Source organism: Lycorma delicatula, chromosome 1 (genome assembly GCF_047948215.1).
Source record: "Lycorma delicatula isolate Av1 chromosome 1, ASM4794821v1, whole genome shotgun sequence".
Taxonomy (NCBI): Eukaryota; Metazoa; Arthropoda; class Insecta; order Hemiptera; family Fulgoridae; genus Lycorma; species Lycorma delicatula.
In genome coordinates this window covers 396,291,119-396,305,835 of record NC_134455.1, presented here as the reverse complement: position 1 = coordinate 396,305,835, position 14,717 = coordinate 396,291,119, and the positions used below count along the sequence as shown (strand labels likewise).

Sequence of the window (14,717 nt, the reverse complement as noted above, 5' to 3'; positions counted from 1 at the left end):
ATATATATATATATATATATACACAATTTTTTTTTCAGTACCTCTTAACCCGTTTTCTAAACCTCTTAACCTGTTTTCTAAACAGAATGAAACAAGCTACCAACATCTTATTAACAAAATAGAGATATAAAACAAATAAAGAAGTGAAATAGGAGCAAGAAAAATAATTTGCATAAATTTCACAAGTAAAGTTATATTTTATGTTATTCTCGAAGTGGGCAATAATATCCCCTTGTTGGCACTGGAGGCTCAAGGGGTGGGGGGGGGGGGGTAGAAGGCCCACAGAAAATTCGGAGTGTTCAGGCGGTCTAGGAAGGCAATGGCTGATTAAAAAAAAGGTGAAAATTATGTTTTCTGATATTCCAAACTAAAATGTAAAGTAAAATATAAATTTCAACTCAGAAATATATGCTACATTTAAAAGCAGTAACTGCAATTACAGTTTTAAAGAACAAATCTTAAAAACAACAACTGCAATTATTATTTTTAACACACGGTAAGTTTAAAAATGTTGTAGGTGCGCTAGAAAGTTTTTGATTATCAATTGAGAGGTGGACGAAAATGTTTGAGAATCAATGTTTTATGTAATGAAACAGATGATATTATGACAAAGATATTATGACAAAGAATCGGATCAAAATTAATATTATAAAAACAAAACTAGAGGACAGAAGACAATAAATCCAATAAAAGTGAATTTTTAATTCATCATCGACCACCTGGAGAAGACAAAGAAGAAGAAGAAGATGGAAGAAGACAGAAGAAGTTCTCTGGCCACCTCAACGGGACCTCCTGATGGATGCCAACAACCCTGCTGGAGCAACAGACCTGGCTGGCCCCCGCTGAGGAAGCTGCTGGACGCAGACGCTACCTTTCCGCTCCAGCTCGCCAGGCTTCAATTGCCCTGGCTGGCGGACTCAGCAGCCGGAGCCAGCCCAGCGTGGGATTGCTCTGGAAGAATCACCTCAGCTGTGTCAACAAAGGACGACCGACGCGGACCCAACACTACAGGGCTCTGGGGGCCACCACTGCCACGCTACAGTGGAGACCCGCTTGCCACTGATGGGAAGCCCGGTCTGATTTCAATGGACAAGCCACAACTCCCCGACTTCACTGGAGACCAGCTTCCAGACCCAACAGCTCTTCTCAGAGCTAACACAAAAAACGGCCCTTTTCAGGGCTACCATAAGGTTATTAATTGCAACAATCCATCAAAGCCAATCAACAACAACAGCCCTTCTCAGGGTTACTACAGGGTTACTACAAGGTTATTAAGTGCCACGTACTGTCAAAGCCATTTGGCGACAATATGAACATTTTTCCTATTTTTAGTTATAAAATCAGCTCCCAAGAGATTGCCATATAGATCTGAATCATCATATACATATAAAATTATATGTTCATATAGCTATGCTCATGTGAAGAATATTGTGAAAAGAGAAGACCGCCATATGATTGGAAAAATGATAACAATGATACTTATACAAATACAGTAGTGTGTAAATTAATTAAAACAGCGATGTTATTAAATAAAAAATTACTTCATTAAAAAAAAAAAAATCGTATCTGTACAATTTGTGAATATTGAGTAATTAATATTTTTCTTAAGTAAATGATATTGCATCGATTCAACAAGTGTACTACACATTTTTTTTTTCATCATCAAACCATAATGATATTATTGCTTTAATGAGATCAATTTTTGCGATACAATTTTTAGTTTTTTTTTTACTACTGCCCAAACATATTCAATTGGATTTAAGTCTTTGCCTAGCCATGGGAACATTTTACTCTCGTTTTTTGAAAAATCTTTCCACTTTTTTGGCAGTATGGCATGGTGTCAAATCTCATTGGAACACTCCATCATCTTGTGGAAATTTGTTTTGAAGTTGTGTCACAACTCTTTACTTCAGAATCTTCATATATATCCACCACACCTCTTTTATAATTTGGGTAGATAAAACGTATCTAAAGAAAGATAAAAACAGCATACAAAACGGGTATCCCCCTGCTTGAAGTAAATAACCTATTAGGAAGGGGATATAACAGTTTAATTTTCTCAATTGAATATTTTTACAAAAGGATTTTTTTATACATTTAAAATTCAAAACATTAGTTATCATTAATATAAATGAAGTTTCTGATTCATTATTGATGAAGTAAATTTCCCAAGTAACTCCTGTTTTATTATTTATATTTTAAAAACCATCTTTCTAATAAATTAATTTTGTAACTAGGATACAGTCAATTTCTCTGTTCTTCTACGTTTATAGTGAGCTAAGTGCTGCTTTATTTTACTTTAAATTTTTTTCAATTTGTACTATAGATCCTAATTTCAATTTTTGTCTTTATAAATAAATTTGTAATGGCCCACTCTCTCAATGGGAAAAGTATCAACTTTATTAACTTTCATGTTTCTAAGCAACTGAAGCCAGCCAAACACTACATCCTTCATCACTCTCTCTTGAAACAAACACCATTTTTGAACTTTATTTTCACACATAACATCACAAATATCAAAACAGATTTCAGTGGTTTAAGGTAATTCTGCTTTCTATACTGTTGAAAACGATTCTAAGAAACAAGATAATGTAAAAAATTCTGAATAATTCCATGAAGAATTCATTTAAAAAGATTGTTATCTTGTGTAATTAACGAAAACATCTTTGTATTAGTATTTTCATTAACATGAAATCTATAATTATCTAGAATATACCTGTTTTATTTTGAAAAGATGGAGGTCCAAATCCAGTCTGGCTAATAGTCTGGCCACCAGTACTAAATGAACCTCCAGGACTGGTACCTGTATTTGACCTAGTTCCAAATACACCACCACCTGATCCTATAAAAAATAAAAGGATCATTAAACTAAATCATTCTCGCTCAAAACATCAGTATTCTTTATAAGATATTCCAAGTGAATAATAATGTCATATATAATTTCAACATCAGACTGTCAAACCATCAAAATTCATCTCCCACAAAGCCATCATAAAAAACCAAACTAGTTTTAATACATTAGAAACAAAAAAAATAATATTTTCATCCAGATTTTTAAAATACATATTTACCAAAATAAGATTGTTATTTTGTGAAGCTACAAATTCTCATTACAAAATAAAAATTACAAGTTTGATTATGAGTAAACTACAAAGCTTTGTAAGAACCTTTTTTTAATTCGTACACATCAACAGGTACAGCTTTCATAATAATTACATGATACAAACATTTTTTTAATCCTAAAAATTGTTTAAGCTAAAATTTGACAATTTATTTTTCAGAGGTATTTTGGGAAAAGGAAAAATATTTTGATTAATCCTAAATCTCTAAGGGGGTTAAATTTAATCGGAGTTGAAAGCAAGTAGAGACAAATGTAGGAACTACAAACCTGGCTGGTATTTTTAAATAATAAACTACAGCTAAGAAGCAACTTTTTTCCACTAATCCTTAGAGATAAAAAAAAGGGGAAAAAGAATTGCACAACGACCACACTCACTCACTCGCCCACCGTTACTAATTTTCCATTTCCTAAATAGACACAAAGAACTTTGGAAAGTTATTCTCAAGCAGGTATTTAAGGAAGTCGACCTAAGGCTGTACAAAGGATTTGGATTGTAAGAAAACATGGACCAGTAAATTAAATTTAGAAAGTTCATGAAGTTTGTTTTATGTTTCTAACAAAAACCGAGATAAAAAATTAATAAAGCGGTAAGCAATTTATCAAAAGAGCAATTAATCAAGATCTTAGCAATTTAAGTATAGTAATTACTATGATAAAATAAAAATTTACCGTGGAAAATTCATAATTTAATTAGGACCAAAAAAAAATTGGCGAGTAATTTTGGTCAAAATAAGAAATAAGCCTCATTCATCCTCTTACGGTCATTATGGAAGCTAAACAGAAAAAGGTATTTAAGGAGGTAAAAAAATATCATTCTGATTAACAACTACAAAATGTTATTTATTTTCATTTCTTATCTCGCTTCTCAACTAAAATGCAAATTAAGACACAAAGTAGGAAATGTTAGTTAAACATACATCTGCTACAAACTGCTAATCGTGAAAAGCATCCATCATTCACAAATAATTTCCCTTCTTCATGAACAGCAATAGCTTAAGTTGGCACATTTATCCCATAAAAGTCTTTGGAAAAGTAACGGATAACAACCATTAAAGGGCTAAATTAAAAATAGGTTGATGTGGGATGTTGAGTAGACAGTAAGAGCTAAAAACTTGAAATTTAATATCAATCCCCTTGCTATAAACTATTACTAACAACGGATTTTTCTCTCATGTACTTCTGGGTATGAACAAGTATATGCTTACCGATCTATGGGAAATACAAAAAGAAATTTAAAATTCAGCACGGATAATTAAAAAATTCTACATATATCTTTCCCATTTAATTACCCCTAAAACAACTAAGCTATATTAAGAGCACATTTTGTAGTTTACATACATTTTGAAATTCATGACAAAACTAGAATTTGATTCAGAAAGTAACTTCAAAGATAATTTAAAATTTTGCTTCTTTTTTTCAGCCCTTAAAAGGTTGATAATCCTTGTCAAGAAACAGATGCTTACTGTTACTAATTAATGATTATTAATTTAATAATCCTTTTTATATTCAAAGAATCACTCATTTTTTTTAAGGAAGTGAAGCCCTAAAATTGATAGGTTAAACTTAAATTTTAGCAGTTAATAAAAAAATGAACAGAGCAATGTAGCACACACTGATTTTTTAAAAAAAAAAAAGTAAAAATCTTTTACGATTACTTTTTCAAAAGAATGTTTTCTGACAAAGCTACCTTCTACATTTTTGGTCACATTAAGTCATAATTGTCAGATTTGAGGATGAAAAAACCCTCAAGCCATTAGGAAAAACAGAAAATGATTAACAAAAATTAAAAATGGGTGTGCACTGACTGCTTATAAAGATTCACTCTTCTTCACCAAACCAACAGCACTTGTTATCTAGACACGTTACAGGAGTCTGCAGTACCACAAATTCAACATCAACAAGCCAACACTTCTTATTAAGCGTTGGGTTGTTTACTTCTAACAATTTCCTCAACATTGGATCGGCCATGATGGACAAATTCCCTGGCCAATTCAATCTCCTGACATTACAAGCCATTTGATTTCTATTTTTGTGGGATTGTCAAAGGCAGGGTGTACCCAACAAAGGTTATCAACATGAATGAATTAGAAAAAAGAATTGAAGATGTAATTAATGGATTCAGTCTATATTCTTTGTAATAACTGGCATGAAATTGAATAAATCCAGAAATTTTGCACACTATGAAAGGAACTTGTTTGAAGTTAATAAGGGTTATAAACAAAATTATTTGAATTTCTTGTTTAACAATAAAAATGCATTCAAGTACATCGTTTTGTTATTTTTCTATTAAAACCTTAAATGCGCTGAATAATTTATATCACCTCTATATTAACGTTACACAACAGTCTAGACATAGTTATAGTGTGAAAGCTTTGTAAGTTTTCATGCCCAACTGCAGTGAGTAAGACCAGATTCCAGCAGGAAATAGAAGGGGACAGTCCCTTTTGATAACTTGAAATTGAATTATATGAAGTAAACAAAAGTTCAAAAGATTTAAAAGTAATACCCGATGAATTCTATAATGTTCTCACCAAACAAAGTAAACTGTTGTTTGACGGTGAAGAAAAAGGTATACACCATTACAGTACAAAGTGCAGTCAACATTGAAATGATAAAACTGATGATAAATTGAATTAGGAATGTATATAGAATCCTATTACTACAGTTCTATTCCTATTTTACAGTAAGCAGCTTAATTGAAGTTAATTTTAAGCATTGAACTGAACAGCCACAAAGAACAGATGCATAGTAGAAGGAAATATTTAAGGAAACAAGGAGCAGGGGATGGACAAATGAAACAGGAATTAGACAACTGTGTGAGATTACTCAGGGCACAATCTGAAACAAGATTGAAAAAGGATAAACAGAGTCCCTAAGTAATGTAAATATTTTCAATATAATGAGCACAAAATTTTGGCACAAGAACGAAGAAATATAAAAAACTGTATTCTAAAAAAATTACACACAAGTCTTTCTTTCTAATTAAAAAAAATAATCATTATTCTATCAGAACAACAGGTATTGGTACTTCATCCAGAAGCTGATTAAAGAATATATAAAATAACATCACCATATAACAAAATAATAAAATTTAGTTTATTCTTATGTCCAGTCTGACAATCAATGGATGGATCTTCAACTCCTATACCTTTATATATATATATATTTCACTTTCTTGTGGACACGATAACTGCCATAATTTTGTCCCAATCACTTTCAAATTGATACATAATATAACGACCCAAAATCTCTGTTGAGTTTGTTAATGGGCAAAATTAGACCGTGGGGCTGGAATGGAAAGGCTTTTTTCAAAAAACAAAATATCCCTGTAACTTTCTTAAGTAAAATATCGAATTCATTTTAAAGTTCCTACTATTCTTTGGATAAGGACCTAAAACTTTCTAAGTAAAGTTTTTTGATATCACCGACCATTGGCCCAGAAGGTCAAGGAGATCAAGACAAAAAAAAATCATACCTCCCTAAATAGACACAGTAACGAATCAGTTTAAAGTGGTCGTTAGTCCTCTAAACATTATTAAAACTTTTGTCTCAAATGATTTTTTATACGGCCAACCGTTACAGCAAGGGATGACCAATATGTTGCTGGAATTGTAAGAAGATGGGGCTTGTCGTACGCTAAACATGTGAAATTTTTTTCACATACAACCGTTGTTCTATTGCGTAAATTTGAAATATTTCTTAACTTCAAGTAGAAATCTTTTTTTATCCCCTACCTCCACCTTCCGGCGCACCTAAAGGGATTTTTTTTTTTGCATTAGAGTCAAGTTTTTCATGTATCTCAATATCTGATAATTATTTTATTCATTAAATTATTATTCATTCATCGGTTTTTAATTTCCCTTTCCTTGTTAATTTTTTTATTAAATTATAGCAGTTATATTTTTAATTCTTTTAATAACTCTTTGTAATACAGTCACGCTTGTCATTTTCATAAATATTAATTGAATATGATTTTTTAAGATTTCTTTATCCTAATAACTAATTCCTAATTTAACAACTATCATTTGCTTCACACAAGTTTCATTGGTCGCTCTACAAAACACAAATTAATCTATTTTTGTTTTCCTTTTTTATTATTAACTATACTGAAATCTATTCTGAAAAAAGAAAATTATTAACATTTGTGATAATATACTGGAAGGTATATTGTCACTGGTTGCTGCCTACAGAAGTGTGTGAAAACTGCAGTTGTCCGTGAAATGCACATCACGGGCATAAAGGCTTTAGATTAAAATAAACCTTACTGATTTCATCAACTCATTCCCTCTCACATGTTTTGCCCGTAAGATTACAATAGTGTGTGAACCAACAACTCTATACCCACATCTTCTCAACCCAATCCTTTTTTAAATATATAAACAAAATGTATTATCAACAGTAAGGTTAAACAATTTTTTTTTTAATGTTTTCATCAGCATTATCCTCAAAATTGCTTACATCATTATTACTACAATCACCATTATCAACTATAACATCATCATTATTTGATGTTATTTTTCATCCATTAAGTTCAACCTATAAAATTTTAGCATATTAACTAGCATTACTGATTTCATTGAGTACTTGTACTTTAACATTTATTACACTTGTGTCATATGCCGTAATATTTCTGCTGAAACATCATTTGTCAAAATTTTATCTTCAGAATCGTTGTTTACGCGTATGCTTAAAGTTGTTTTATTCCAATAATGTTTTTGTTATTATTTTTTCTGCTGTGGTCGCAATGTTTCATAAAAGCAATTTCTATTTAACCAAACTAGTCTTGACTGTTTTTGTTACCTCTAATTTTAATGTTGTCAAAGTTCCTAGAAGTCTAAATTTTCTTTGTCTGCGATCACGTCATTTCCTCAACTTGTTCTTATTCAGCAATTATTTTATCAGTCTTGCATAACTCTTTTAATGGTCTGCTTGCTTTAAAAATAATCGTTGTTATGTTTTTCGTACCCAAACTTCCCGTTTATGCTAATCGTTCTCACACTAATACTAGCACACTACCTCTTGTTGTACACACACACACACACACACACACACACACACACACACACACTCTTCTGTCCATTGCCTAGTTTGTTTCCTCCTCTTCTCATCACGCCACTTTTTCGTTAGTGCAGGAAAGACTTTCACGATGTGTGGGTGCACAGGCTGGTCCTCCGGCCTGGGGACCAGCCTGCGATTCGCTCTCTCTTCTCTCTCTCTCATATAGTCCAGGACAGACTTTCATGATGTGTGGATCTGCGACTCGGTCACATTTCTCTCTCTCTCGTATATTGTGGTTATACTCGTCGCCTTTGTGCATTCATAACGTGTTCGTACTAGAAACATTGTTTTTATGTGTTACACAATCAATATTGGACTTATACAGAGTGATTCAAAGAAACGGGGAATTTTGAAAGTTGTGTTGGTTGCCGTGGGTCCCTCCACACTGTCATTGTTTTACAAAAATAATGACAGTGTGGAGGGAGCGCTTAGAGAATTTCGCCGTCATTTTAATCTGGGACAGCACGACCGTGTTCCATCAGCACATGCAATTAAAACATGGATATCTAATTTTGAGGAAACTGGTTCGGCAATGAAAAAGAAACCTCCAGGCCGTGAGCGAACCGTCCGTACACCACAGAATATTCAAGCTTTACAAGATGCTGTCACATGAAGTCCACATCGGTCAATCCGTCATCTCTCAGCATCTTTACAATTGCATAGTTCAAGTGTTCGAAGAATGTTAGTGAAGGACTTGCAATACCATCCATCCAAATTGCAGATCGTCCAGAAACTGAAACCAACGATGCAGTTGTGAGAGCACAATTCTGTAATGTAATGCTTCAGAAAATAAATGATAACGAAGAGTTTGTGCACGAACTGTGGATGTCAGACGAAGGGCATTTCCACCTCAGTGGATTTGTTAACAAGAAAAATTTCAGATACTGGGCACAAGAAAATCCTACGCAGCTACACCAGCGTCTGTTGCACAGCCAGAAAGTGACCGAGTGGTGTGATCTTACGGTGTTATAGGCCCTTATTTTTTTGAGGATGAGAACGGTCTTGCGATTACAGTGACGTCGGCTCGTTACGTAGCCATGCTTGAAACCTTTGTTGTGGAACAACAAAAGAGATTTCCACCAATTCTTAACACAGCCTGGTTTCAACAAGATGGAGCAACGTCACATACTGCACGAATATCAATGGCAGCTGTATGCCGATTGTTTGGACAACGTGTCATTTCACGAAATGGTGACATTAGATGGCCTCGCAGATCGCCTGATCTCTCAGCTTGCAATTACTTTTTGTGGGGTCACCTTAAAAGCAAAGTGATCCACAGCAGACCTGCTACAACGGAAGAACTGAAGGCAATGATCCGAGAAGCAATTGCGGAAGTTGAGATGTTAAGTCAAACCATGAACAATTTAACGAACAGACTTTGTGAGTGTTTACGTAGAAGAGGAGGTCACCTGGAAGATGTCATCTTTAAAAAATAAACTAAAATGTATGTATACTAAAATGGCAACATTTGTACAATTACATGAAATAAAATTCATTTTCTAAAAAAAATTTTTCATTAGCGTTATTTCATTTTTTAAATTTCCCGTTTCTTTGAATCAACCTGTATTTATTTTGATCTTACAGAAGTTAGTTACTGAAAATAAGTCACGTTTTCTTCCTCGTTTTAGTGTGGTAATACTCGGTCGCCATATCATCTTGTTGTACTCTGTTGAAAGTGGATCAGTTACTACAAACCAGCCAAATTTATGGAAGCAGGATCTTTCCAAACTGGTTATTTCAAATTTGTGTATTTTTATTACCTCTGTATTTTCTGATACACCACTGTAGATTATGCCAAGTATATAAACTGCTGTATGTATATATGTGTACTTTAATTCACGAGTTCATTTTTTACAAAAAATAATGTGTGATTAAGGTCAATTAAAATTATTAATTGTGAAATGAATTACCATATGTATTGATTGCTTGAATTATTATTTTTCTGGTATTTTACGATATACATGAAATAACGTTTTTTAAATAAGTAAATTTCAGAATGTTTTATTAGTTTTTATACATTTGTTATTTATCGATGCTTAGGTTTTTGTAAATTGTACAGTACTTTTCCATTTTTGAGATCATTTCAATTATAATTATTTAAATGATCATCAGTAAATCACTTAAGCATTATTGCTATTAATGGCCAAAATGTAGTGACAAGGTCATTGAATAACTATCATTAATAATATTCTAGTTGTTCATTAAAACTCTTTGTTTAAATGTCAGTTGATCTTATATCTTATAGTTATGCAAAATAGCTGAAAATCATGTACTGGAGTTAAATTGAGCTCATGTTTTCATGTTAACATTGTGCATATGAAAATGAAAATAAAGTCTGTCTGATTTATTACTGTTCTTCAATATGTTAATATATACATAGTTTACATTAACGCACAATATTAAAACGGTGCAGTGGTTCACATTTTTGTGTATTGTTTATGAATTTCTGCGATGATGTTCAGTATCATTGCATTTTGTAACTAAGAGATGGCACCACTAAAAGTTGAAAATTCAGAATTATGTATCTTGTTTTTAGAAGCTCTGTATGCGATTTAGTTGTATCACTGATAATTGTGTTGTGAATTTTTACTATAGAGATAACATATTTTTCAAAACCTATAATGTTGTTTGTTTAAATTTAAATACATTTTTTTGTTTAGCTTTATGCCTAGTTTATAAGAATAAAACATGTAGAATAATATTAACTGCATGAAATTTGAATGTAATTGATTATATTGTAATTAACTTTCTTTTTATACTGGAATATTATCGTGGCCTTTTTCTACAACAAACTAGAAATGCAAGTTTTAATTATTTAATGATAAGTATGAAGATGTTCATAAATCAGAAAAGGCCAGTGCTAAGAATTATTGTAGTTTATTTTTCTAATTTAATGACGTTTGTTCATTGCTAAATTTTTTATTATTACAGAATATGTCAGTAATGCAACAGTTTTCCAGTTACACTATGTTTATTGATGTTATGTTTATAAGTATATGATTGTAAAAAAGGTGATTTAAGTTCTTTTGTTTTCAGGCTTTGTTAAATTGCAGATTTTCATATTATTAGCCTATATGCAGTTTATTTGTGTGATAAATTAAAGTCCAATTTCTTATGGCAAAAACGAGCTGTGTCATTTTATTTTTGTTAATTTTAGCCAACAATCGTATTTCTTTTTTGCCTTCATGACAGTATTATTCATTTTTACAGATTCATCGCAGATTTTATTTCAATTATCAATACAGTTTGTATTTTCATACATATTTTTCTAAGTTTTAAAGCTTAGTATTATAATTTCCAAATTGTAAAATCATTCCTAGCATTGAAATATATTATTTAGATGAGTTAATTTTATAATAAACTCTTGAAATTTAAAGGGAATTTGGGCATTCTTATTTTTACTATCATTATTCAAATTTACATCCAGTAAATCCCTAACTTTAAACATTATTTTTGTTCTTATTTAAATAATCTTAAAGATATTTAAAAAAAAAATGCTGCAGTTTTATAATCTACTTTTTAATATGAAATCCAGTATAAAATTAGCAAAATTTACTCGATTCAATTTCACATTCCTAAGATGTTTTGCAATTTTTTTTCTATTTCTGTGCTACATTGTTCTAACTTCCATTTTATCTGACCTCGCATTTAGTTTAGTTCTATAAATTTCCATTGTCTGTTCTATTTTAGGAAAATGATTATCATACATAATCGCAATCTTTTCTCGCTTAAATTAACCCTACCCTTTCCTCTTGTTTTTGAGATTTACAATACTTCTGTAATGTTACTACTTTTTATATCTTTATCTCCCGCTTTTATTGTAAATCATGTACCTTTTCACTATTATCATACCTACCTGCTGTAAATCCTCATTTTTATACAACTTAAATCTACATTTTGCTTATTTATTTTATCTTGTAATTTTTTAAAAAAATCATCCTTGACTTTCTGATCTGACCTTGCCTGAATTCATGATATTCTTTGTAAATAGTTATTATAGAACATTACATTTTAACTTTATGTACCGCATGTATGATATACTTCCTTCTGTAAACTACATTTACATTCACACTTGCATTTTTAAATTTCACAACACTTACATTTTCCTATCCAATAATTCATCACTTTACAGATTTTATCCTACACACCACCCATACTCTTACATAATAATTAAAAACCAGCTCTCCTCTTCTCTTCACTATGATAACTTAATCATGACTCAAACAGTTCTAATAGTTATGCCTTATGAAGATAATTCCTATTCACTCGACCATCTCAACCTCCCAAAATAGCTGTTGCCACTAACACCAAAATTGTTGTACAGGATTTTCAATAAACATGTAATTATATTAATTTTGCAAAAAGGTAAATCCATCTACAAACAACTACGTAGAGAAAGGCAGAAAATGTAAAAAATGGAGTAATAAATACTCCTGAAAGAAATGTTTATAACACCTGTTTTTTGTTGTTATACTAGTGATGATCCCACCTACAATTTTGAATTTGCACGTTTCAAAACATATATCTATAATCAATATTTATATTATGGACATAAAAAAATAGTCCACACCTCACTCTTCTCTGCATGGTTTCAAAACATTTAACTAATTAAAGACTTTCTAGTAATATAAATAGATAAAGAGTAAATAGGTTAAGATTAACTAACAAAATAACCTCAAAATTCTAAAGCACATCTCTAGCAACATAAGATTAAACTAATACTAATTACATATTACAAAATAAATTCATCTTACTCCTGATTACCATTAAAAAATTAATACCATTTTTAGTTGTTCAGTAAAAAAATAAAATCTATCAGCTGATTTTTAAATTAAATATTTCCTTAGAAAAACAAATAATAAAATTAAAATATAATTGAATGGACAAAGCTAATTTATTAAGTCGCTAACAGAAAAAATATCATAATAGAAGAAATTTGTTATTAAATAATTGTACTTTCAGTAAAAGAAAAGTATTATTATTTATTAAAACTTAAGTATTATAATTTAGAACCTTTTCATATCTGATTGACATACAGTATAAAATAACAAGATGTATACACAGGTTGCATAGTACATCCCATTTTTGAGTAACCAGCTCTTTTATTTAAAATAGTAAAAAAATTCATAAAGCACTTAAAATGGAAATTTTCTATTCTCCATCATGACACTGCTAGAACAGAATATATGATGATGTTCTTAAAGACAGCAATATCATTAGTAAATCAGCAGAAATTGAACAGAAGCGATTAAAAAATTCTTTATCGATTAGCAATTAAATACAAAAATTTAAATAGAATTTCTAAAAATACTTTTAAAATAACTAGGGCGGAAAAATGTTAGTAAAAAATAAATGATACAATTTAAGCAAGATATTCCCAGACACGCAATAAGAATAACCATATGATGCGATACTAGTACTACCAAACTTGAAACTGATAAGAAAAAAAATACACAGAAATTAGTAAGTAATATTCTGAACATGTCACAACAACTGACTGACCTGTTGACTGGAACAATCCTCCTGTCTGTGATGCATTTTTAGGTGTACCAGGAGTACCTGCAAAGACTGAAGAACCACCAAAAACTGAACCAGGACTTCCTCCAAATCCCCCACCACTAAAACCACATTAAAAAATAAAAAGAAAGGTTATTATATTTTAAATAAATCTTTAAAATATAATATCATCTTTAAAATCAATCTTTAAAATATAATTTCATTCATCAGATGCAGGTATGCTACGGTATGCTTTGAGTACGCTCAGAACTTGGAGGTGGAAGGATGTTCATTATTTATTTACTTCACTTTAGGTCTGTTTTTTCTCCTATTTCTTGTCAGATTTTCAAGGTGTTTGTTGCAAATGAAGTGTGAAAGATATGACTGTATGTATTTCAACACTGAACATTGTGTGGATGTGTTTAGTTTTTTAATTATTATTTGAACTATTTTGTGTATTTAAGTACATTCGTGTTACTGTTTGTGTGATCTATACTGTGTGTTATCATTATCTAACTTATAGCACTGATATTATATTCTACTATTTATTAATATCAAGAGAGTGATATCAAGACAGATATTAATATCAAGACAGAGTGATATCAAGACAGGAAGTAATTATCTTATTGATTTAAGCTAAGTTAATTTAAATTTATTTAAATAAGGTACACAGAGTGTTTGGTGAACACGAGCCCATTGTATAAAGTGTCCTGGGATACAGGCCCTTTTAGAATGGATCCATTCAAGGCTGGCAGGACCTTAAGCAGGTCATCGGTAAGGGTCATTAACCTTCCACTAGTACTGAGGAAGGATGAGTAGCGATGGTTGAGATCATGCCCACGAAGGTTCCAAAAGCTACTGCAGCAGAACAAGTAAAAAAGAGGAAACAAGTTCCCGATGAGGAAGAGAAGGTTCTCATGGAGAACAAATTTGTGGGTCTGACCACCAAACTTGAGGAGATCTCTGGCGACTTTCAACGGTCTATCGATAAGAATAATAAGACAGCGCTTGTTCAGGACGAATTGGCAAAACTTGTGGAGGA

General features: G+C 31.4%; 1 protein-coding gene across 1 annotated transcript in view; it reads right to left on the bottom strand.

Annotated features, from left to right (window-relative positions):
• The window catches only part of LOC142317381 (uncharacterized), a 142,834-nt gene that overhangs the window by 26,723 nt on the left and 101,394 nt on the right, over positions 1 to 14,717 (bottom strand). Inside the window, exons 5-6 of the mRNA XM_075353895.1 lie at positions 13,682 to 13,797; positions 2,717 to 2,842 (exon numbers count right to left, since the gene is read on the bottom strand). Of these exons, the coding sequence (XP_075210010.1) occupies positions 2,717 to 2,842; positions 13,682 to 13,797 (242 nt within the window). The remainder of the gene's footprint in view (positions 1 to 2,716; positions 2,843 to 13,681; positions 13,798 to 14,717) is intronic.